The sequence below is a fragment of the Arvicola amphibius genome, chromosome 9 (assembly GCF_903992535.2).
Source record: "Arvicola amphibius chromosome 9, mArvAmp1.2, whole genome shotgun sequence".
Classification (NCBI taxonomy): Eukaryota; Metazoa; Chordata; class Mammalia; order Rodentia; family Cricetidae; genus Arvicola; species Arvicola amphibius.
Window position 1 is genome coordinate 49543427 of NC_052055.2, and position 24996 is coordinate 49568422.

The 24996-nt window shown below is 39.3% G+C and overlaps 1 protein-coding gene across 1 annotated transcript in view; it reads right to left on the bottom strand.

The window, feature by feature from the left end:
- Positions 1-24996, bottom strand: part of Slc2a13 (solute carrier family 2 member 13) — a 287252-nt gene that overhangs the window by 63542 nt on the left and 198714 nt on the right. Inside the window, exons 5-6 of the mRNA XM_038343507.1 lie at positions 4244-4407; positions 1425-1545 (exon numbers count right to left, since the gene is read on the bottom strand). Of these exons, the coding sequence (XP_038199435.1) occupies positions 1425-1545; positions 4244-4407 (285 nt within the window). The remainder of the gene's footprint in view (positions 1-1424; positions 1546-4243; positions 4408-24996) is intronic.

Sequence of the window (24996 nt, forward strand, 5' to 3'; positions counted from 1 at the left end):
GAGGATGGGAATGACCCATGGTGAAATCACAAAGGTAGTCAAGGTCTCAGTAAAGATCTGAGCTGTAAACCAGGTCTCAGCTTATTCATCACTTTGATGACTACACATCCTTGATATGTTCTACTTGAAAACCCTCTGCTATCACACGGCAGCACCTCCCATGCCTACACAGCATTCTCCCACAGTTCCATCTGCCCACAACAACCTACCATCCGGTCTCATCCAGCATCACCTCCTTTCTTGTCCATATTACATTCTACCTGGCTCCCCAAACAGATACTTCAAACTTCCCTGAAGACCCCTTTCTCTTCTAGCTCCTGGTTAATCACTAACTTATTTTTAATTCCTGTTGATTTTTTTTCTCTTCAATTTATTGAGAATCGATCTCACGATTAAAGATTATCTCAATGTTCCCAGCATAGTTCAGGCGACTATCATCTCACTCATAGACATCTGTAACAGCTGGCCTTCTTATGTTCATGCGTGACACTGGTGTACCCACACAGTCAGAGAGCAGAGAGATGGTACAGTATAGAAATTTTGGACAAGTCACTCCTCTGCTTACAATCTCTCCATGCATGCATGTTCATGCTCTTGGGCTGAAGAACAAAAAGCTCTGGCGATTTTGGGTGATCTGGCTTTTCCATAGCTCATCCTAGTTTGCCGTACCCCCGCTGGCCCATGGTTGGCCTTTTCTTCTTACTCAGGTCTTGACTACTTGCACGGTCACCACATCTGCTGCTGCTGTTGACGGGCTTAGTTCATACAGAGCAGCCACGAAGCCAGTCTTCTCTGAGCCCCGGCATTCCCGTCTTCCCTTCTGTTGTGGGTTTTATTAATTAGAGCAGATGCTGTAACCCGGAGAACTTACCACATGTGAGCACTGTGTTAGGTATTTTCTACATCTTAATTCAGCTTTACTGCAATCCCATGGGTCTGCACTCCACAGACTTTCCATAGATATTCTCAAGTCCATCAAAAATTAATAAAATAAAACCATAGCTCGTGGGTGCTTTGAAATTCTATAACTGTAGCCTAAAGGAATAGCTGTATCTAAAGACCTTTCCATGCTGGCATGCATATGTTAAGGCTATACTACAAGTAACCAAATAGTAAGTGTTTTAATTATCAAAGATGTCCAGTTATTCTCTCATGAATTCACCCGTGAATTCTTCAGTCCCCCTGTCAGCCCACTCAACACTACAACTGGGTCAAGCGCCTCATTTTTTTTTTTAATTTTTCATGTTCTATATTTGAAGACTACGGTTTTCACAATGATGATACTTGACCACCCCTCCTGTCACAAGCCCTTCAGACACAGGGCTGCAAACCCAGGCGTCTCCTATTCCATCTACGTCTTAGAAATGTTAAAAGCAAAAATTATTATAGCTGGATTATAAAGAGGGAACATAGCAAAATCTCACCTGTATCCCGTGCAGGTGACGTTTTGACCTGAAGGAGCTACTGGTTTGAAAGTGACCCGTGGGGAAACCTGGGCTGAGAGCAGAAATCCCAAGGCAAGAATAATAAGTGCCACGGTAGTACCTACAAAAAAAAAAAAAATAAATAAAAGCTTCTTACTGGGGAACATTGACAGCATTATTTCAATACAGACTTGGTTTATCACCATAGCTCTCAATAAAACTCCTTTACTTATCTTTCCCGGAATGAAAAAGCTTTACTATGTAAACCAATGGTCAGAAGAACTCACTAACACACACCTATTATAAGACTCAAAGAAGGGAAAATTCAAAGCAATACAGTTGTGAGCCAGAAAAAAAAAAAAAAAAACAAAAGAAAAGAAAACTGGTAATGATTTTTTAAGACCGAAACAATAAATAGCCAAAACCAAATAAAAATTAAGACTGCAAAATTGCTGATAAATCAAAAAAAATCAGTCCATGAAACTAAGCCCCTTTCCACCCTAGCAGCCTGACACCATGCCTCCCTCACCATTATGTTCTGTCCTTTGGAACTGACGCCAAAATAAACTATTACAGAAGTTAAAAGAAAAAAAGAAAAGAACAGAAGCATCATTGTCAGCTCGCTGTCACAACAGGAGCACAAAAGGAAAGGGATGCACATCACATGCTCCTGTCAGAGCAAGAAATTCTCCCAGCAGCATTTAATCAGGTAAGGTGGGAATTAGCAAAATAATGTCCTGGACTGATCGGATTGATTATTTCTAGAGGAGGTGGAAAATACTGCCTATTAAACAGGAACTGGCAGACCAAAGAAGATATGCCACATGCATTTATCCACATTCCCTGTGAACACTTGTGGCTGAACACTTGCTCTTTAATTTAATAAACAGCATTTATCATCGTTTCTGTCACTAAAAAGACCAAATTCCTCCAGGTGTGGTAGGAGGCTCCTGATATTCTAGTACTTGGAAGGCAGAGGCAAGAGGATCCATGCGATCCTATGCTAAAATGCCAGACTCTGCCTCAAAAAAACCACGTGTTGGGGTTGCAATTCGGTACCTGCCTAGCACAAGGCCCTGGGCATATCTGAATGTGTGTTCATGCATAATGAAAATGCACACACACATACATACACATACACACATACACAATCATACACATTTAGCTTTTAATTTCTGTTCCAGGCACAGAATTTTAAGGACACATTTTTTAAAAAAAGCAACTGAAAGGAAAAGATTTTGTGTTAGCTGAAAAGCTGACTGGGACAGCATGTGTACTGTGTGGCGCTTAGGGAAAGAATATGTGGCACTAAATATTTCACTGAAATAGCAGGCAAGTCATTTAAAATTCAACGAAACTTAATAAAGGGTTATATAACAGCAGACAGAGCCCTGGGAGCTCATGTGACAGGGCAGGAGGGTGGCAGCAGTTAGGATGAAGTGGCCTCAGCTATTTATTGGCCAGCTCTTGGTCTGGGCAGAGCACATGGCCTTTCCCAAGTTAATTTTGTCTTCTTCAAATGGATCTTAATGAAAATATACAGATTTTTAAATGTTAAATGTTACTATTCATTTAAAAGATTTTTTTGTAATGCTATGCGATGTATAAAAATGTAAACTACTAAACAATTGTTATTAAACTCAGCTGAGAAGCAGCGGAGTTCAAACATCAGAAAAAAGGCTAACATATCTGTTATCTATTCCTTTCATATTTTCTCTAGGCTAAACACCTCTCTTATATCAACAGGTTTATAAATGCTTGCTTTAAAACCTTCTCCTATTCCTCCCTCGTCTTCACTGGGGACCTCCTGGCATCATCCCAAACCCTGGTCAACATCTCATCTTTGCTTCTATGCTAACACTGGAACTCCTGGGCAAAGCACATTCACTATCAAGGAGAGAACAGGAGCGGGAGTGTCCTGCTCACTCTAGGAAGGAGGGGAGACTTGAACTCCCAATAACTGAGTTTGGAAATCGGGATGTATTTTCTCACCAAAAAATCATAGTTAAGTGCTAAAGCAGTTGTGTGAGATGAAATTTTATTTTAGATATAATTTTTTAAAACTAGAGTTTGGTTAATGTTATCCTAGAATCTTTGTGTTTGAGTGTAAAACACACATTTGATTCCAGATATAAAGTTGTTATGGGGATGCAGCCAGCTGATGAGTAGAACTGTGTTTGTACACTGGGAAAAGTATTAGAAAATACCTGATGTAACCATGGAAAGATAATGTTAAAGGTGGGTCCTTGTCTGCCCTGCGGCAGAGTCCTTTCCAGAGAAGTGCCGGGTGAAATGGCCAACTCTGAACACAAAAGGCACTTGTGTGCTTTCTTGTTTTACTATCATATAAAACACACTTGACCAACCAGATTTCACCCTAGATTCTAGGCCTGCTTCATAAAGTCTTTCCTTGCTTTGTGAATGAAGATTCTAATATTCTAATATTTTGGAATCCATACGATTCCAAAATAAAGACCTCAACGTTGCAAAGTAAGAACATAAAAGGGTAAGCTCTTCAGACAAGAACAGAGAAAACTGTGGTGATGCTCTTCAGTTCTGTGTCTCTGAACAGCACTCCAACTGTTGACAGAAACGTGCTCACAGTCAATGTGAGTCCTTGAGTGTCACAGTCGTGTCTCCAGCCACGTACCCACAGCTACTCAAAAGATCTCACCTGTCATTTATTTGCTTTCTGACTCATTCTAGTTTGATATTATTTGGCTTAGAATTCATTCTCAGAAGCCACTGTGTTCTTTTGGGAGAGTCGCTGTCACTACTAGAAGGTATTTTAAAGCAGGAGTCTATACCCGGGCACCTACCTGCCAAACTGCCAAAGGTAAGCTTCCTGCGACCCACTTTCTCAACGAGCCAGACTCCCACTAGTGTGAAAATGAAGTTGGTGAACGCTGTCACGGAAGCCAGCCATATTGCAAGCCTGTCATCTTCCACGCCAGACATCTGCAGGATGGTTGCACTGTAGTACCTGCGAGCAAAGAACAGAATGATTGTCATTAGTAGTTAGTTATCCAAGGAAACCACCAACCAGTCAGAAGGAGGCAGTCACCTAAAAAGAAAGTGGCTAAGGACACTAATAACATTGTTACAAGAACTCATGCAATCCCTTTGAAGGATCACAATGGAGGAACCTTTCTCAGACACTATTATTCTGGAGAGAGAAGGCTCAGTGCCCCATCTCTAACACAGTAGCAGCCATCTGGCTCACTAAAGCCATTAAGGATAAGCTCTAAGACAACGGGAATATCCCGAAGCCAGTGTTCTCTGTGAATGGAGAGACTGAATATAATGTGGCAACAGTGGTGGTGGAACACGTGAAAGGCCTCTGTCAGGAAACTGCCCGAGAACGGGATGTCAGGATGTACTTAGCTTTGTACAAGTTGAGGCACTGACCTATGCAAATGGGGATGGCTCAAGGGCTTCTGGGAGGTTGTACTCCTTTGTGAGATTGAGTCTCGAGCACGATTTATTTTCCTAGGTCAGTAGACTCATTTTGTTTACACAAATTCAATGAGATGACCTTTTTTCACATGCAACACTTTTCTATTGGAAGAATCCAAACACCAATAGTGCATCCTGAACTGTGGCTTTGCCTAGCTTTGGGGCATTCTAAATCTGACAGTGGGTGTTTGAGAAGTATGTGGGACCAAGCTGGTTATTTTCATAGTAAAGAAATTTGTAGTTTCTTGCTATTTATCAATACTTCCATAATATTTCAGAGATAAAAATCTGCCTTAAATCTGTCTCTTCAATTCATCAGTGCTTGTTAACTAGCTTTTAAATTAATGAGAAGGGGTCTTATATGAAATATTAGCAGCATCACAGCTCATTCATCTGGACAGACTGTTTACCTTTCTAAAATTAGCAATGCAAATTTATAAATTACTGTGCAACAGGACAGATTTTCCTGATCACACTAAGAATTACATAAGCCATCTGAAGACTCTGAATGATGCCAGCTGTTATAGACCCACAATCCCCAGTAACTCCTATCAGGAGAACTGTGAATGTTTCAGAGGATATAGTAATAAGAAAAATCTGTGAACGTGACCCATTCCATCTGAACAGCGCTTTGCAATTTTCAAGTTCTACTGCACACACTGTTAGAGATAACTGCACAGCAAGGGCATGTGTGTCCTCTACCAAGGAAATCTAGCACCAGTCTAACAAGACAGAAGTATTCAAGAAAACTCAAGGATGAAGAAAGAACAATTGTTAACTGCACAGGTATAAGGCTAATTATACTAACATAAGGATCAATATAATGACTGAAAAAGAGTCAAAATGCATTTCCATGCCACGAAATTAAAATTATAATGGTTGTGTTTGATAATATTTAAAGCAAATTAATCGAGCAAAACAAAATTGAGTTTTCCTGAATATTTTCTTTCTGTCCTATATCAAAGATACTTGATTGTTTAAAGTTTGTATAATTTTGTCTGTTATAGATACAAGACTTTGTATTTATAATCAAGTGAATGAACTAGAAAAAACCTTGAATATGTAATGCTGAAAAGGTTTGGTATATGCAATGTTACTTAATGCAATATTCTTCTCAGTAACAAAACCGGAGACACTAAACAAAATCATTCTCAAAAAAGAGCTACATCTAGCTAAACAAGGCCTATACTGATGTTTTAAATTTTGATTTAAAACTCATGAAATTGGCAGCTAATTTAGAGAATGAAAAAGAGAGTAGTATTAAACTAAGTTGTTTGAGTTTTGTTAAAATAAAACATTATATAGGTGCAAAAATATGGTGTTACTAGAGCTTATGGAGTAACTGGTAACCAAACAATGTCCTGTGCTTCAAAAACTTATATTCCAAAGTTAGAATTGTGATACATTGTCCATGTATTATTATTCTTAATTCGCTGAGTATCTATTTATGGATTGGGCACTGTTGCCCTCAAGAGACTCACAGGTTGGTGTTAGAGAAAAAAAATGGAAACAAGTCATTTTACTTTACAATGTGGAATAAGAAACAGAAGAACAGTTTTATTTGTTGTGTAATATTCCTTGCTATCTCTGAAATTTAATGGTGTGCAGCCATGAAGGATCACAGGGATTTTCTGGCAGGCATAACAATCTGGAACAGAAGTGAAGAAAGAGCAACTAACACACACACAAAGGATGGAGCTGTTTAGACTAGAATCGCAGTATTTGATGTGTGTTAAATATAAGGTGCATGTAATAAACAGAGGCTGCTCACCCCCCATATACTCTGAGCAACTCCCAAATGTAATTATGGTTGGGTTCTTAGAGGCGATGGAAAAATCAAATGGAATTGGAAGAGACATCACATGAAGACATGTGTTCTGTGAGCACACTGCTCTAGGAGACTTATGGGTAAGAAAACAGGCTAGAAACTGCTCCTGTCTGACCTGGTGAAACAGAAGTACCAAGAAAGAAAGACTCCAATTCAATAAAGGAAATAGGATGAATATCAGAAACTTGCAACAACAGCAGCAGGACAATTGTAGCATATAAGCAAAGGGTCAAGAAGAAAGCCTTGCTGAGCACAGCTCCAGCTATGGGGTTACATGGTAGGAGAGGGGCAGACTTCCCATCTAAAGTGCTATTGGCAACATAGATCCATCAAAATCCATAACACTTCACCTGCTGATTTCAAAGGTGCTGAAATAGATAAAAAGCAAGATCAAGATATCAAAATTGACAAAAAAGACCAATGATCTCAAACAAGCAGATGAATAAAGCAAGGAAATCATCCAGGACCTGGAGAGTAATGTCAGTAAAACACTAAAGGAACAAAGTAGGAAAAAAGAGGGTTTTGATCACAGGAGCAGAGCAAAGAAAAAAATTATGAGAGGAATGTGTGAGTAAATGAGAGATAGGAAAGAGCCCATTACATGCAACACATCGAAACTCAAAATGTATTACCATCAGAAGAGTAGAAAGGAAGAACAAAGGGTCATCCAACCAGATAGCAAAAGAACTTACAAAAATCAGCAAACTTTATAATTATAACTTAAATTCAAATAACCTCCAATCACTAATAAAAATATGCAGACTGGCTGGTTGAATTAAAAACAAACTCACCTGACCTCTCCAAGAAAACACATCTTACTGGCGTGCGCGCGCGCGCGCGCGCGCGCGCGCACACACACACACACACACACAGTCAAAGGAAGTCAGCTACCTTAGCAAGCACATAGAAGTTGAAAATAAGCTGCTATCAATATTCTGACATCTGATAAAGTGGATTCCAAATAAAAATGAATATGATGGACTTGCAAAGGCCTCTGTACACTCATAAAGGAATAGTTCATCACAAAGACATAACAACTGTTAAATATATAAGAAATAAGGATTGGGGCTCCCAAATAAAAAGTGTTAGATGCTCCAGTTACAAAATAGAAGTGAGTTCAATACTTTACACTCATCTCCAGAGCAGCATTTGAACTGAAATCTCAAGAGTGATACTTTACCATAAGTCAAATGGACTTAATAGATAACTACAGACTATTCCGGTCAACAGACTGGATATGTCTTTTCTCATCAGCTCATGGAATCATTTCTAAAAGCAAGTTGACAAATATACCAGAATTGAAATAATTTCTTATAACTTATCTGATCACAGTTGGATAAAAGCAGAGGTGAACAGCAAGAGAAAACACAGAAATCACACAAAGACTTGGAGACCAAACACTATGTTCTTAAATGACCGCAAAATTGGGTAGAAAATTTAAAATTTCTAGAATAAGAACCTTTTGTAAACCATTAAAGGAGTTATAATTATAAGTATGTACTTTAAAAAAACAAAGGAACTGAATAAATACCTGAAGGTTTTATATAAGCAAGTCTACCCCAGAAGTAATAGACGGCAAGAAGTAATAAAGATTAAGGCAGAAATTAGTGGAATAGAGACTAAAAGAACAAAACATAAAATTATCCAGAGTTGAAGAATGACGACTGACCACCCCTAGCCAACACTACTCAAAGAAGAGGGTGATGAAAGCAGACAAAGAGTAGCAAGTCTAAAACGATGTAGAGAGTATAATTTGAAATTCTATAAAAAAATCGAAAAACCTCAAAGAAATGGATAAATTACTAAATACACATGATCTATGGAAGTCAAATCAAGAGGATATAAACAATTCGAACAGAACCCCAACAAGCAACGATTGGAGCCGCAGGAAAGAGTCTCCCAACAAGGAATGGGCAGATCCATTGTCGAACTCTGCCAAATCTTTAAGGAAGAGTTAATGCCAATGGTCCTCAAACCTTGTAAAATAGAAAAGGACAGGAACAACAGCTAACTCTTCCCATGACTACCCTGAAATCAAAACCAGACAAACAAACAACACAATCAAGTACGTTATACGACTGAGTTCCTGATGAACATAGATGGAAAAAAAACCTCATAAAACAGCTTGGCACCCGCACAAACAGACGTGAAGGTCAGCAGGAATAGAATAGATGATTCAGAAATCAACACATAGTTATAGCTACCTAGTCTGGCCTTTGGCCAGAGTGTCAACAATATACATGGGGGGGGGGCGGGGAGACAGTTTTTTTTTCAATAAATGGTGCTGGGAAGACATGTTAAAGGTTGAAAGTAGAGCACAAAAATAAATTCAAAATGGATCAAAATTCTCAAACTCTGAAACTGCAGGAAGGAAAGAAAGGAAAACACTTCAAGGCGTACCAAAGGTAAGACTTTAACAAGTAATACTTGAACAGCATAATACGCGATTCTAAGGGATGACATAGGGAATTGTAAAACATTAGAAAGCTTCTGGACAACAAAGGAAATCATCAATAAAGGTAAGGAACACTACACACTGGGGAAGCATATCTGCCAACCAAGTATACATGCCACAAGAGATTAATATCTACTCTCTATAAAGACCTCCAAAGATTAAATACTACAAGCCAAACCCTCCAATCAAAAAAATGGGTCAACTAATTAAATACATGGGTCACTTAACTGAATAGACAGTTCTGAAGAGAAAACATCAAATGGCCAGTGAATACTTGGAGAGATGTTTACCTCCATAATCCTTCAGGAGCACAGTAGACTGCTTTGAGACTTCACTTCATAACTTTTATTGTGAAAGGTCGTGGAACTGTAGCAGGAGGTAATTAATGTTTAAATGTGTGTAAATGCTCATGTTTCCATGAATAATGACATAATCCAACATTTAAAAAATATTTTTTATTTTTGCTAGTATATTTTCTTTGTATAGCATACTGGGTCCTCTCAGGATGTTCTCATACGAGGGTACAGTGTACTCTTGAGTGAACACTGCCCAGGCCCACCGCTGCCCTTTCTCAACCCTCCCAAATAGTCCTCGTTGCTCTCCTGGGCAGGTCCACTTCTTTCATGCCACATATACGCACATGATTCTATTATCGGTGTATTGTGGCATTACATATTCATCTAGGAACACAAATGAGGGGAAGCATGCAGTATTGTCTCTAGGAGACTAGCTTAATTTGTCTAATATGATTGTCTCTTGCTGCATTCACATTCCTGAAAACAAGGTAACTTTCTTCTCCTTATTTCAGTGACCATTTTATGTGACTGGCTACCCCTCAACTTACTACTTCCTAAACACTTATGCAATAGTTTGAATTTTCCAGGGCCTGGATCTTCATTTGAAACATAAACACATAGGGATGGAGAAGGTATTTACATTCAGAGTTGAAGCAGAACTCATTTCAAATTCATTTCCTAAAAAGAGTCAGATAAAGCATGATCTTCTTCCAAGGCTCCCTGGGCCACCTTCCGTCATCTCATAGGGACCATCTCTTTCCCTGGTGACAGAGAAGCCCCTGGACTACCTGTCCTCACAGAAGACTATTTCCTAGGTCCATGGAGCGGCTTTAGAATAGAAAAGGTGGGGGTGGGGGAGGGGTGAACATGTGCTGATGTTTCAGATGTGACATGTGTCTTCCAAGCTTGAATTGTAAGTACCAGGCAACATAGCTCTAAAAAATATGGCAACTTTGAAGAAGCAGTGAAGGAATATGGGCAAGTAATCATATTTTTAACATAATTTATATATTAAATTTGTATATGTATATTTTTAAGAGCTTTCAAAACTCTGTTCCTTAGCTTTTTAATGCCATAGCCTTATCCATGTCTCTTAATCTCGCAGAATAAACAGATATATTAATGGTTTATTGAGTAAATTAGATTTACCACAAACTATCAAACATAATTAAGAATTCTTATAATTTAGGAAGATTAAAACCCCACTAAACAGGTTATATTTAGGAATATATATGCATATACAAATACATACATGTGTGCAATAACAGTTTGAAAATAAAGAAGCGATGAATTTGAAGGAGACTGAGGGGTATGTGTGAGGGCTTGGAGGGAGAAAAGGGAAGAGAGAAATGTAATTATATTATAACCTCAAAAGTAAAAGAAGCTAACAGCCCAAGTCACTTGTAGTCAAAGCGGACGACACGTGAAGAGAGAGTGGAATATGGTAAACTCTATCCACCATCACAGCAAGTAAGCCCTGGAAGTTTCAGTCACTGAGACAGAACAGAAAATGCTAGTGTTAACTTTCTGATAAAATAAAAAAACCAAGTCACTTAGCATAAAACTTAAAGGTGTGCTGCCATGGGTCTAAGCACGTGGAACATGCACTTTCTGGGAGGGAGGGCTGTCTTAAGGAGGTTAAGTCACAAATACGTTAACGTGGCACCAGGTTTGGTTGTCCCAGCCTTATAGGCCACGCCTACCAGCTGTCACCGTTGCTGGCTTTCTTCTCATCTGCATGGGCTATGTTTGGACTGCAATGTGGTCTGGTCAACGAGAAGACCAAATTCTAGAGTAGCGGATCAACTGTTAGTCCCAAAGAGTCACATCCAAGTTTTGTTTTGGATTCCTTTATTACCTCTTAAGAAAACAGTCTATTTTTCTATGTCATATACAAGAGTGCTGACATATAAAATCCATGATGACAACCCTGGATTTGAGAAGACAGCCTTGGCTATAAACTAAGATGCTGTCTCAAAGCAAATTAATGCCCCTCTGAAAGAACAAAGACATCAACAATGGCAATGAGAGAGGGACAGAGAGAGAGAGAGAAAGAGGGAGGGATCGAGGAAGATTATTTTAACTGAAAAATATTTTTCTATTGAAACAAAATAAGAGGGACTTCTATGAAAAACAGATCAACCGCTTTAAGAGGAAAATATGTTTCAATCAAGATATAAAATGTTTTTTTAATTTAAAACTTTCAAAAATATTTTATGTATTCTGTGCAAAAGTATTATAGATACAACATACAAAGTCAAAGATGAAAGTTAGAAAACTAGAAATTAAGATTGTGCCCACATCAGGTCAGGCCTGAGTTCTGAGCTAACATACCATTGAACTATAATACCATTATAATTTTAAATCAAGCTATAACCCAAAAATCATGGCAACCCTTGGAACAAGTAATTAATAATCATATTTAATACAATATAATAATTTCCAGAGTTTAAGTACTTTTAGTAGTCTTTGGGCCAAACAAAGGAAAAATATGACAAACTTTGAGGGCCCTTTTCAATTCCTTGACGCTCCCAACAGGAAGTGCCTCTGTCCTAGCAGCTCCTATTAACACGTCCATCTCTGTAAACCACAGGAAATTACTCTGTCTCAACAGCTCCTGTTGGTATGTCTCCTTTGTAGACCACTAGAAGAGCACATCCCTGCCTTACCAGCCTGACCATCCTTCATCTCTCACTAAGAACAAGGCAGGAGCTCTCTAACCTGACCTTCAATTGAACCAATTTGATAGAGCATTCTATTCATTTTTTTCCATAAAGCATTCGTCTACTAGGTCTAGGACACTGGACATTTAGGTCCTTCACTTAGGCTCCCATCTCCCAGCTGCAGAGCTGTGTGGATATGGCTATGGGTGACTGATCCAAACCCATTTGTATGGTACTGGAATTGTGTAATTTAACCATAAATCAATAAAATAGACACACTAAACGTGAGCTGTCTTAAGAACGGATCCCCGTTCTTTGGAGAGGTAAGGGGGAATGACATCCTGAGGACAATATAATGATCTGGAGCAAAATGTGAGAGAGAAGCGGAGAACTTCTTGTCCTGGGTTTCTTCTCAGGTTTATTTCAGCCTTTGTTCACTTAGAAAGAAACTAAAGCCTGAAACTTGCAGGCAATATGGGTGTGGTTTTCTCAGTAAAATCAACAGGGTTGTTAAAATAACAGGCGGGCTGTTGAGGGGCAATGGAAAGAGTCCTGGGGACAGTTATGGCACGTCCCTTTAACTGTCTCAGTAAACTGGAGCTTGTGGTCCTAACTATATCAGGTAAGAGGGCATGCTCCTTGCCCACAGAGTTTCAATTTCTCACACAGTCTAACAACATGCAGGAACTCAACCTTCTCAGATCACGTGGGGGCCTAGAGGCCAGGCTGTTTTCCTTCAAGTTCTGTATTCCTCAGACCCTGAGGAGGCAAAGTATAAATGGAGGGGGATGACATGATCTTCCTTTCTACCCACGTCACTCACCCTTTGCTTACTTTCTGGTCACTTAGTATCCCACGGAGATTTATGACCTGACTCACAGGTTTCTTTCCATGCTATGTTTGTTAGATTTTTCTGGGGGGTGTAGCTGTATGGTGGGTCATACATACAGTAGCTAATGACCAGACTTCCCGAAGCCAAAGTCACCCTCTCAGGTCTGCTCCCAATCTGCAGGCACACCTTTCTATAGACTCCTACCATAGTCCACTCCTTCCACATGCCATCAGCACTATCAGTCACCATACATTCTCGGGTATGGTGTGTGGCAGAAGGACCCAGAGCCTGTCCAGTTACTCAACCAGTTGTGTCCTTCTCTTAATTTGTTAATTCAAGGTCCAGGATCAGGAACTTTCTATTTTAAGAAGGTTTTAGAGGCACTGTTGATGCTTTGAAAACTTTGCCATCAGCCCACCCCAATAATCATTTTTGTATTCCTACCTTACCTACAACTATGTGTATCTGGTTTCTCCACTTTACACTTGCATCTTGTAGCTGAAGTGGTCTACAGAAAAACAATGTACTTAAAAGTCTCCAGGATGCGAAACTCCTCACCCACTGGAGAATACTTTCAAGGCTCTCACCATGGTTTCTGAGCCTGAATCATCCCTGACAAGTGTAGCAATCTGAAGGACATACTTTGACCACCAGCTTTTATAATTCATAAGCCCCAGTCAGCACTCAGATCCCCAGCCTATGATCTCATTAATATTTGCAGTGATTAAAACTAGCTATCTCTCCTGCATTTGTTGCTTAAGAGATTTATTCGCATCTCCCTGAAAACACAGATTACTTTTCTCTGGCATGACAGTTACTTAAATAAATACATCTACCTCTTGCACCAAACTAACACCCCTGGAAGAATAGCTCATGTGGGGTTCACTTTTACAACCGCTGTCACTGGCTGCTGATTCTCTACAGGCATTTACTAAATGTTTATGCGAAGCAAGTAATGTGATGATGCGACCATAAACTCCTTTCTCGCTTTATATAAATTTATATATCTTTATAGACATATAATTCACAGACCACAAAGTTTTACCTTTATAAAGTACATAACAGAATGGCTTTTTAACTAAAACTGCACCTTTATAAATAATGGTAATAACATTGATTTTTAAAAAAAAGTATTCCAACAATCTGGAGGGTTTGCAGACATTAAAAAATTCTGGGGAAGAGGATGAGATGGGAGAATGGAGGATTTGTCCTGAAGGCCTTAGCTTTTCTATCTGCTACCCAGTGTTGTAATTGCCTCCATTCAGCTACAGTCCTTTATCGCTGGACTGCCTGCAGTCCCTATATTCTAATGGACCGAGAATGGGACTTCCCTGTGGTTCATGTTAGCTTGCTATAGAAATGAATGCTTTACATTGGTATGGATTTTGGTTTATTGATGCAAACTTAAGATCAATTTTGCTATACTAAATGTATATTTCTACTCTTATTTAAGGTGTCATGTTTATGAAGCTCACTAAAAAATGTATAGTTAAAAATAAAAATTAATAGTCATCTATAATAAACAAACTTGTCATTGGGTGGTGGTGGTGCACATCTTTAATCCTAGCACTTGGGAGGCAGAGGCAGGTGGATCTCAGGGAGTTTGAGGCCAGCCTGGTCTACAGGGCAAGTTCCATGACAGGCTCCGAAGCTACACAGAGAAAATTTGTCTCAAAAAACAAAAACAAAAAAGTCAAACTTGTCATGTTAGTTAGGTTTTTAGATGTGTAGAGATATTTCAGATGGATAGCTATTCTTCAAACTTCAAAAACCTATAGAATATGGCATTTAAAATATTTTAACAACGTAGACACGTCTGCCTCTGGCAGCACCAATTACTTCAAAAGGTTGATGTGCATCGACGAGGCTCCTTATGGAATTTGTTTTCTATGTGGCAAGGCTAGCCATTTAGGCAAGAAACTGCTCTTGCCTTGACTGTTGACAGTGTACTGTATAAACTGGATATGCCAGACCCACAGGAAAATGAATGCTGAACTTGCCAAAAAAAGATGGACAGTCCTCTGAGGTTCCTGCTTCACTGAGAAATCTGCCATACTCTAGGCTTATAGGCTAATGATGGATACCCCAACATTTCAGAAGAACTTTGGGTGACTGTCCAGGCAGAAATTTAGAACTTGCTTACAATACACTTTCTGTTTACTTAGGTAATATTATATTCTTCTGGGGTTGGTGATGGAGTTGAAGACTAGATAGTTATATTCTTCCTTATTTATGAAAAAAAGATAAATTAGATATGAAACTTTAAAGTCACAAAGATAGAACAGATGATAGAGTATTTTCTTTAATTTTCTCAAATACAAACAGACAACATTTTATAACTATAATTCTTACTTGATACCTGTTTTGTTATATGTAATTTTACTATGTTAAAGTTAAAATCTTACCATTTTAACTAGACAGAATATGGGAGATGATTATTACCACAAAGAAGCTGTTTGGCCTATGACAGAGCAGAATATAGCTAGGTGGAAAATCCAAGCAGAGAGAGGGGGAGTTAGAAGGTAGAGTTAGGGAGATGCCAGCAGCCACCAGAGAAGCAAGATGTAAGGTAACAAGCCATGAGCCTTGAGATAAAACATAAAATAATAGAAATGGGTTAATTTAAGTTATAAGAACTAATTAATAATAAGCCTAAGCTAACAGGTCAAACAGTTTGTAATTAATATTAGGCTTCAGAGTTGATATTTGAGAACTGGTGGGTAGGAGAGAAACCTCCAGTTACATTACCTATGTTTGTGAGGATGTGTGATATATGTATACATGCATGGATGTACATGTGGAAAAGAAAAGTTCACGTCAGATGTCTTTAGTCATTCCCCACCTTATTTATTTATTGAAACATGGTCTATCTGATCATGTAGCTCACTAATTATCTAGGCTGAGCAGTAACTTCAGGCTCCCCCTCCCCCAGCCTAATGTTTACATGGAGATCTGGCTTCCTTATAGCATCTGGTTTTTACATGGGTACTGGGGACCAGAACTCAGGCTTCATGTTTGGACAGCCAGTACTTTACCAACTGAGCCATCTCCTTGGCCCCCAATAACAGGCCTTTAAAATAACTATATATAACTTGTGAGATTTTTATCCTAACAGTTACAGAAACTATATTTCTTTTCATCATTTGTGTCTTTAGCTTTGACTTGTGTCCGTCTAACACCTCATTATAGCAGAGAAAAGAGACAAAGGTGACAGGTCTACTTAGAATTCCTCTCAGGAGTTTTAAGAGTGGGAGAAAAGGGCAGGCCATGACATTTCCTTCAAGGAAAGTACCGCTCATAGCACTGACTATCAAAGGGAATAAAAAAATTATTTTAAGCCATGATGGCCTCAAAAGTTTGTTTGTAAGTAAAAGTTTGCCAGAATTTTTATTCTATATAGAATTAATATTTTAGAATATGTTCGCAAAAATGTGATCACACAAAATCATATACTGAAGCACGTACTACTTATGACTCAAAGTCTCTTGGAATCACAGACAGAGAACAGATCAAGAGCATGCAGAAGGCAGTGAGTGGGACAAAGGAAGAACATGCAGAGAAGAACCCACCTATTAAAACTTAGAAGGCTAAGCCTTCAGGTTCTATTTAGGTAAGCCTATTTTTACTTCCCTCTGTTTCTAATGTTCTATGATGGGCACATATTACTCTAATTTTTTTTACTAAATTGTAAAAGTTCATAGATTAGGACATGTTGCATATTCGGACACCCTCAGCCCCCAATGCCCATCTAAATCTAGCATTAAGTAAAGCAAACACTAAATAAACACAAGGAACTGACATGTATATGTCTGTCTTTAGACAAGCTTCGTAGTTTCTGAAATATAAAATAGCAATTAAGATGCAGGAATGTTCATGATGATACAAATATATCTTTATATAAATGTAATAATAGTAAACTGCCTCAATCGGATGCTATTAAAATGCATTTTCTGGGGCTGTTATGCACCAGACACAGTGGAAGATAGAAAGATGAAGGGGGACTTACGTTCCACTGAGGAAGACCACCGCTCCCCAAAAGCTACATGCCAAAAGATAAGGCAGAGCGATATTTGAACACGAGGACAGAGATTCACCCTGTCTTACTTCCCAAACAAATAATTGGTGACTTTAATCAAGCGGCAGGCTCCTGAATGGGCAGCGGAATACAACGGTGTGACATCTTCCTCCTCTACTCTCATCAAGGCAGGGCTTGCGCACAGCTCACCTCCCATGTTGACTCATTCCCCAAACCTCCAAATTTAGAGTTTATTCTACTTTATTACCTTTCTATCTACTTAAGCACTCAAGCTTCATTTAAGATGAGGAGAGTCTAAAATAAAGGAAGATTTTTCAGCTAATACGGATGAATTTTATTTCACGTTTCCCCAATATCAGAGCAAGAAAGTGGATCAATTTTTAATGGCCTGGGAACTATTTGAGCTGGAGCAGCCCCGGGGAGAAGAAATGCAAAGAGAGACCTGACATGCCCATGCATTATTAAACAGTAAATTAGGCTGTCTGTTTGGTGTGGGCAGGCTGACAGCACCGTGCTCTTTGATGTTTAAATGGAAAAGCCCTAGAAGTGCTTGACTTCCTTTAATATACAATGCTACACCAACATATGCTTGTACATGCTCTGTATTAACTTCTCTGTTTTCTTCATAAAAAGTATTTTCGTTTTCAATTTCTTTTTCTAGCAGATGAAAGCCAAGGAAACCTACCTCTGCCCTGAGAACTCAGTGTCAGCAAAGAAGCTCAGGTAGACTTTACTGGGGGATCCTTGGATAGACAGTGAACACAGGGAAGGAAGTCCTCTGCTCCCTTCACGTTATCACGGTAAACGGTATGTGGAGGAACTATCATATACTGAGTAGAAGTTTTGTTTACTGTTTGTTTTGTTCGATCTTCTTGGTGTTTTGAGCTAACGTTTCACTCTGTAGTCTAGGCTGGCTTTGAACCCCTTTAGTTCTCTGTGGCCTTCCACTATATGACAGCTATCTTCTGGCCTCTGCTTTCCAAGGGCTAGAAGTACTGGCGTGCTCTGTTATGCCCACTTCAACTGACTTATAGTTCAGGGTTATTTACTTACTTATTTTGACACAGTCAAGCTCTAACCCATGTTAGCCTGTAGCTCCTAGACAGAAGGCTGACCTTGAACTTGCATTAAATTCTGTTGCCTCTGCCTCGACCTCTCCAGTGTTGAGAATGTAGACACATGCTTCTATTCTGATAACCAATTCTAAAGCCTGGGCTAATTATTACAATTCCTTGTTTTGTTGTGAAGGCCACTGGTGCATTTTTCTGATAGCCTTTAAAATGTTTTCTATTTTTTTCTCTTCTTAGTACAAAGGCCAAGGGGTGACAACATCATTGTGTGAAGAAGAAGGGGCTTCGGCCTGGAGGAAGGAAACATGGTTCCTCTCCCCACTCTTGAGATCCTCTTCTGCCCTTGTGATGACTGTAGAGTGGGGTGCGATGGGGTGGCCATTTGCACAGACCAATGATCAACAACCCCTTTCTTTTCATTTTAGAGTCCTTAAGATCAGCTTGTGCCTGCTTCCTCCTCATAGCCCTAACCCTCTCCTTGCCTTCCACAGTACAATGCTTGGAAATGCTATTGGGCTCATCTAGCAAGTGTTGGGGGTGGGGCAGCAACAACAACAAAACTCAACAAAAAAACCTGACTGCACTGGAGCCAAAGAGAATCTATGAGGCCATGCAGGAAGCAGCGTCCACCTGGACAGAGAGCCTTCGATGCCTAAGGCCTGCTCCCCGCTCAGCTTAGGGGAGAAAGCATCTCAAGGTTTTATCATGACAATTTAGGGAGGACTTTACAATTAGTAACAGGGTGCAACATTTTACAGTCTACAGACTAACTCAGGAAACAAATTACTAAGTCGTTCTAAATCAAATAATTATGAGGGATATTGAAAACCCGAAGTTATATGTGATGAATAAATAAACGGAATATATATTTCAATTTGCAGGACAAAGTTGGCCATCTGTTTAACTTAAAGAAATAGAGATGTAATTAAAGACTGATGTAAAAGGAAACGCATGAGAGCACCTCCATTGTTATTGCTTTATTTATAGAACTGTGGCAACAGAACACATTGTGGCAGATACAATACTGGTCTCTTCCAAGTTTCCGTTTCCACATCACCGAAATGTAATGATGTTACTTTGTGGGGTAAAAGAGAATTAACGTTTTCTATAGAATCAAGGCTGCTAACCAGATGGCACAGCGTTGAGATAGATTGGCCTGAATTATCCAGCTGGTCCTAATGAAATCGCAGGGTTTTTCCCACATTCAAGAGGAAGAGAGAGGAAATCTAACTCTGAAGATGATGACCACTAACTTGGAAGACAGGGCAGCAATAGGCATGGGGCCACTGATGTTGAGGTAAAGAAATAGATTCCTCCCATCAGGTTGGAATGTAGCATTTCCAAGATAACAATTTTTTTGCTTATTTTGAAACATCTGCCAGGTTTCTGATGCATAGGACTATATGATGAGGAACTGATGTTTTGTAGAGACAATTTGAAAAACCCACTATATCCACTAATAAGCCTGCATTATAGGACTAGCTACACAAATTACGGCTGACTCATACAAAAGGACTACATAGATAGTAGAGACATCCTTTAACAGAATGCTATTATGTGGCTTCAATGCTGTGAGTAAAGTTTATATCCATACTTAAAAAATAAAATCCCATCTATGAGAAGTGGGATTTTAAAATGATATAAAATCTTCATATTTTTCTTATTTTAAACACATAAATTCTTAATACCCAAGTTATTAAGAATTCTCAAAGGTTCAAGCATTCTTCTTTTAAAAAATAACTTGGGGAACTAAGGTGGCCGTGACTGAGCTATCTCTGCAATGATTTCCTGCCTCTGGAAGACTGAGCTTCACTGGCGCTGTGATGACCACAGCCACGGCCTGTCTGTCCATCACAATTGCCTCTTGACTCAGACTTCAGCACTGAGCTCACAACACATAGGTGCCTGTCTTGCTCATCCAGGCACATCCCCAGCCATTTACAGATAAAATGTTCTCCAGTTCACGGCTCCTGTGTGCAGCATGAATAGTTTCCTGGTATCTACCCTGAGGTTCACAGATGGATGTATCCAAGAAGAGATATGGGTGTGGCCTGATACAAAATCATGAGATACTTTGTGATTAAAAAAAGCAACAAACTCAGTTGCCCAGTTCTTGAGTGTAAACTTTGTCAATGCAAGGCCAAGAGGCTAGGTTTGGCTAGCAGATGGAAGAAGGCGGGAGTTTTGTAGCTTGTTTTGGGAACAGCTCTAATTTGTTACTTAACTCTCTTGCTGCTTCAGATAATGAACTACAGTAGCCCCAGATCGCATCATCCCTTCAGTTTTGTACATTAGAGAGCTGCAGGCTGGGAAGGGTTAAGGTCTTGTCTTAAGTTAGGAACAGGGATGTGCTCAGAACACATTCCCTAAGTCACACTTCTGAAATCTATGTGAGATCAACCCTTGCCTATGATCTATACATTCACCTGAATGTCCACAGTTTTTATATGAATGATATTGGCTTGATCATCACTATTTACTGCATCTGGATCTTTATTAAATACTTGTACATACCACAGGAGAGCAATTTTTCTTGGTAAATGAGTTTACGTGAGTAACCAATATGGGCTCCTGAGTACTTGAATCAATGTCCGTTAACTCACACATACATTCTTCTCTTCCAAAGAGAAAATCTATTAATATTGGCCTCAAAAATTTGCAAATCACCAAACAAAATGGAGCTTACTGCAGCTTGCATTTCCATGTCCCCACAGAGCAAAGTCAAAGGGGCCCTAGCTGAGAACATTAAGGCTACTGCTCCGATTCGCATCTGCAAGGCTCTAAGACTATCTCTTCTCACTCTGGCAATGCCTTCTGTCCCAAGTACAGAGGGAGGGGCTGACTCATGAGTGGTGTTACTGACCCCAAGGAGATCCACAGAACTGCCCGTTCGTCCCAGTCCCATGATACCTGAGAGTATAAGCCTGTGATTCTAGAACATGGAAGGCACAGACAAGAGAGTTGAGAGTCTGCAGCTAGACTTGTCTACACAGTGAGGCCCGCCTCAGAATCCAGGGGATAGGGAGAAAGGATGAAGAAGGAAGGACTTGTAACAGTGGGGAAAATATTTTTCTCTACAGACCACGGATACCAGGAAAGAGTTATACCGAGTAGCAGTCGTATTACACTGTTGTCTCGGTTTACAAACCAAAGTTCTAGGCAACATCTGCGAAATGAGCAAAAGAATGCAACTCCTGGCATCATGTTGGTAATTTACCAAAACCCAGGATGAGAAAAAAAAAAACGTTGTAAACTTAATTGATTCTAATTTTATTATCACTGTAGTTTAAGTTGCTCGAAAACCAATCAACACACTTTATTATTTAGATAAAAATACCACAGTAAATCAAGTTTTACATAAACTTTGCTGGGAAAGACAAAAGTGATATGTCTATCATATCCGCTAAGTGGGAGATGCCAACGTGATATCAAAATTTAGAAAAGATCTCACATTCCACACAGACCACAATCACTCAAACTGCTCAGTGAATGCTCAGGGTGGAAGACAGGGCAGATTTGTCAATAGTGCTTTCTTCGTGTTCATTTCATAGAGAAGTTGCTTAAATTACATTTTGGGGGGGCTGGAGAGATGGCTCAACGGTTAAGAGCATTGCCTGCTCTTCCAAAGGTCCTGAGTTCAGTTCCCAGCAACCACAGGGTGGCTCACAACCATCTGTAATGAGGTCTGGTGCCCTCTTCTGGCCTGCAGGCATCTACGTAGACAGAATATTGCATACATAATAAATAAATATTTTTTAAAAAATTACATTTTTTTGCTGGGCAGTAGTGGCGCATGCCTTTAATCCCAACATTCAGGAGGCAGAGGCAGGCGGATCTCTATGAGTTTGAGGACAGCCTGGTCTACAGAGTGAGTTCAGGAGAGCCAGGGCTGTTACACAAAGAAACCCTGTCTCGAAAAAAATAAAACAAACAAATCACATTTATTTTCTAATAAAATCCATACTTAATTTAAAAGTAAGAAGAAATAATAACTAGAAAAACTGACTTTTTGTGCAATAAAGATTATATGATTTTATGCCGTGTGTGTGTATGTGTGGTGATCTAGTTTAAGTTTTCACTTTCAAATTACAAATGACGCTTTATACATTTATTCTAATTCTACCCAACACTATTTTCAGATTCTGTTAATAACTGAAAATATTGTTTCAGTTCTGAATGAACTTGGTGAAACAAATGCGTTGTTCTTACTGAACAGTAAACTAAATGTTGCAAGCAACCATTGTATTAGTACCATACATACAGAAGGAATGGATATAAGCCTCACAGTAAGATTAGGAGAGAACGTCTTAGCAGATTCAGTGAGGACTTAGAGCATCATTGTAGGTGCTCAGTACATTTACCCTTCCACAGGCCACTCAGGAAGATGAGTAAAGCAGACATCGTTATCTTCCTTGAGTTTTTTTTTTTTTTTCTGTGCTTCACTTTTAAGAAAAAGAAAACCAGTTCAAACATACAAGGCAGTAAAAATTCAAACTGTGGATTTAGAAGGAAAACTAAAACGAAACCCATCCTTCATGGGCCTTTGTGATATACATCCCTGTTCAGGTCAAAAGCAGCACCAGCAATCACCCAGCTTGACCCTGGTTCTTAGCAGACCGCCACAAAAATATCGCTCTTCAGACAATGCATCTGATAAATACCAACCTCACAAAGATTAGTTAATAAAGCAGGGTGGGGAGGAAATATAGAGGTCAAGAGAGCAGAAAAGAGAAAGAGAAGGAAGATTAACAAATGAAGATGAAAATATGATATGGTCACAAAAATTCTTACTGACAACTACCAGGAAGCTTGCAAGAATTGCCCTAAAATGATGTTGAAGGACACTCGGACCACTCCTAAAGCAGCTGAGGCCACAGCCAGAACAGCAGAGCTCTGGCAGGTGGTGGCACTATTACTCCTGATGACCTTAGGGTGTGACTAAACTGTGCAATTATTTTCCAAAGAGAAATATAATGTCTACAAGAAAATAACAATGCTCAATGAGCTCAAGAATCACCCTAGTTAGAGCTTTTGATTATGTGGAAACCTCTGGAATAAGAGACAGACTATGGCCTTCGGTCCATCTTTATGGGACTTAATTTTTTATCATCCTTATTATTTAAAAAGATGAGTCGGGACCCCAAGAATGAACTGGTTAGCCAATCACTTCCGAAGAATGTGAGGGTGCTCTTGTCAGCCTGCACAGATGGTGGAGTGGATGAGCTCAAATGAGCTCTCAATTTCAGAGGCTTTCTCCAGATCCTTAATAGTGATCAGGCAATCACTGTCTGCCACTGCCTGCCCCAAGCACAGAAGAAGAAACAGATATATTCCAAGCAGAGGTTGGATGGATATGTTCAGTCTAAGGATTACAGCCTCTATGTCAAGTGCAGTGCTGTGTGGACAGAAACTCTCTGTGTCTGCTCTGTCCAGTCTGGTAGGAACCAGTCACATGCAACTCCTGAGAACTAGAACTGTGGCTGAGATTTTATTAATTCAATGTTTTATTCATTGTCATTAAAACTTCCACATGTGGCAAACAGCATAGCCAGAGAATTTATGATTAACTGACCAAATAGTATCTTCATTTTCCAGAAATGAAAACTACAAGATATTTTAAAAACAATTTCTCCCTCCACTTATATATTTTGGTATATTGCAGAAGTTTCTAGTGAACATATTTATATATCACAAACTGCATACATATTTGAATACATATTCAAGTAACATATTGACATTTTGTGTTGATATACAAATCCAATCATTTTGTATTACTCTATACTAATACATCTGGGTTTGCTACATGCCTGGCCCACAAACATCTGACAGGCATTGGGTTTTATTAATTTCAGCAAAAATTAATAACAACTAAGTTATAAGAACACTCTTACCTTGAGAAACCATTGTAAAACTACCATTTTTATAGATTTATTTTTTATATGTGTTTGTATTTTGTTCACTACTCATAGAATACTTCGCTGGGATAGATATCTAGAAGTAGAAAGCATAAACTGAATGTTTCTTTTAAAGACTGTGGATGCATAGTATTAAATTACTAACCAGAAAGAACCCATGAAAAACTGGCATTGCTTTGAAAATATTAGATGAAATTCAGAAGATATTCTACCTATGTTAAAATTTTCAAAGAGGAAGAGATGATGATGATGAATATACAGAGGAGATATTAAGTTTATAAATATCATCATCAGTCTAGAAAATGTCTCTGTTTTACCATAAATAACAGTGAACACAATCTGTGTGCTCATTTGGAGAGAGCGGCAAGCTTCTCCCTTCACCACAGATGACTATTCCAGCACATCGACACCGGGAAATGACTGGCTCGTCTTTTCAGATAAAACAGCCCCAAAAGACGAGCCAGCGTGGTACCCAAACTGCTAAGAGACACAGACACAGACTGGGACAGCATAGGAAATCACAGGCTGCAATTCTCACCTTCACTGCTCAGTCTGGGGCGTGTGATCATGGAAAGGAACCAGAGCCACCCACACTGTCACATCTCTCTGTGTTATTCTCTTAGCGGGCACAGATTTAATGCGCAAATGGAGTGACATTATACATTTAGATTATTTTGATACTTAAAATGTCCTTTATCATTGTGCAATGAAATAAAAGATGAAAGGAAGAGAAGGAGAGGGGCAAAGAAAAAGAGGAAAGAGGAAAAGTGTGTATGTAGAGGAAGGAGTTAGTACCCTCCCACGTCCTCGTTCTCTCTGGCAGAGGGTGGTGCACTCTCAATGCAACATTCACATTGCTCACAGTGAGTCAGCTAGTGCTCCACCTCCGCTACACTCTATGGAAGACGTCTGGGTGTTGTGAAGCTCTGCCAAGTATGTTTAACAGTCAGTCACCTTTCCATAGCCACAATGAAGTCCAGGAAAAAAGTGTCTAAAGTAGGTTTAATGTTTCAGAGGCAGA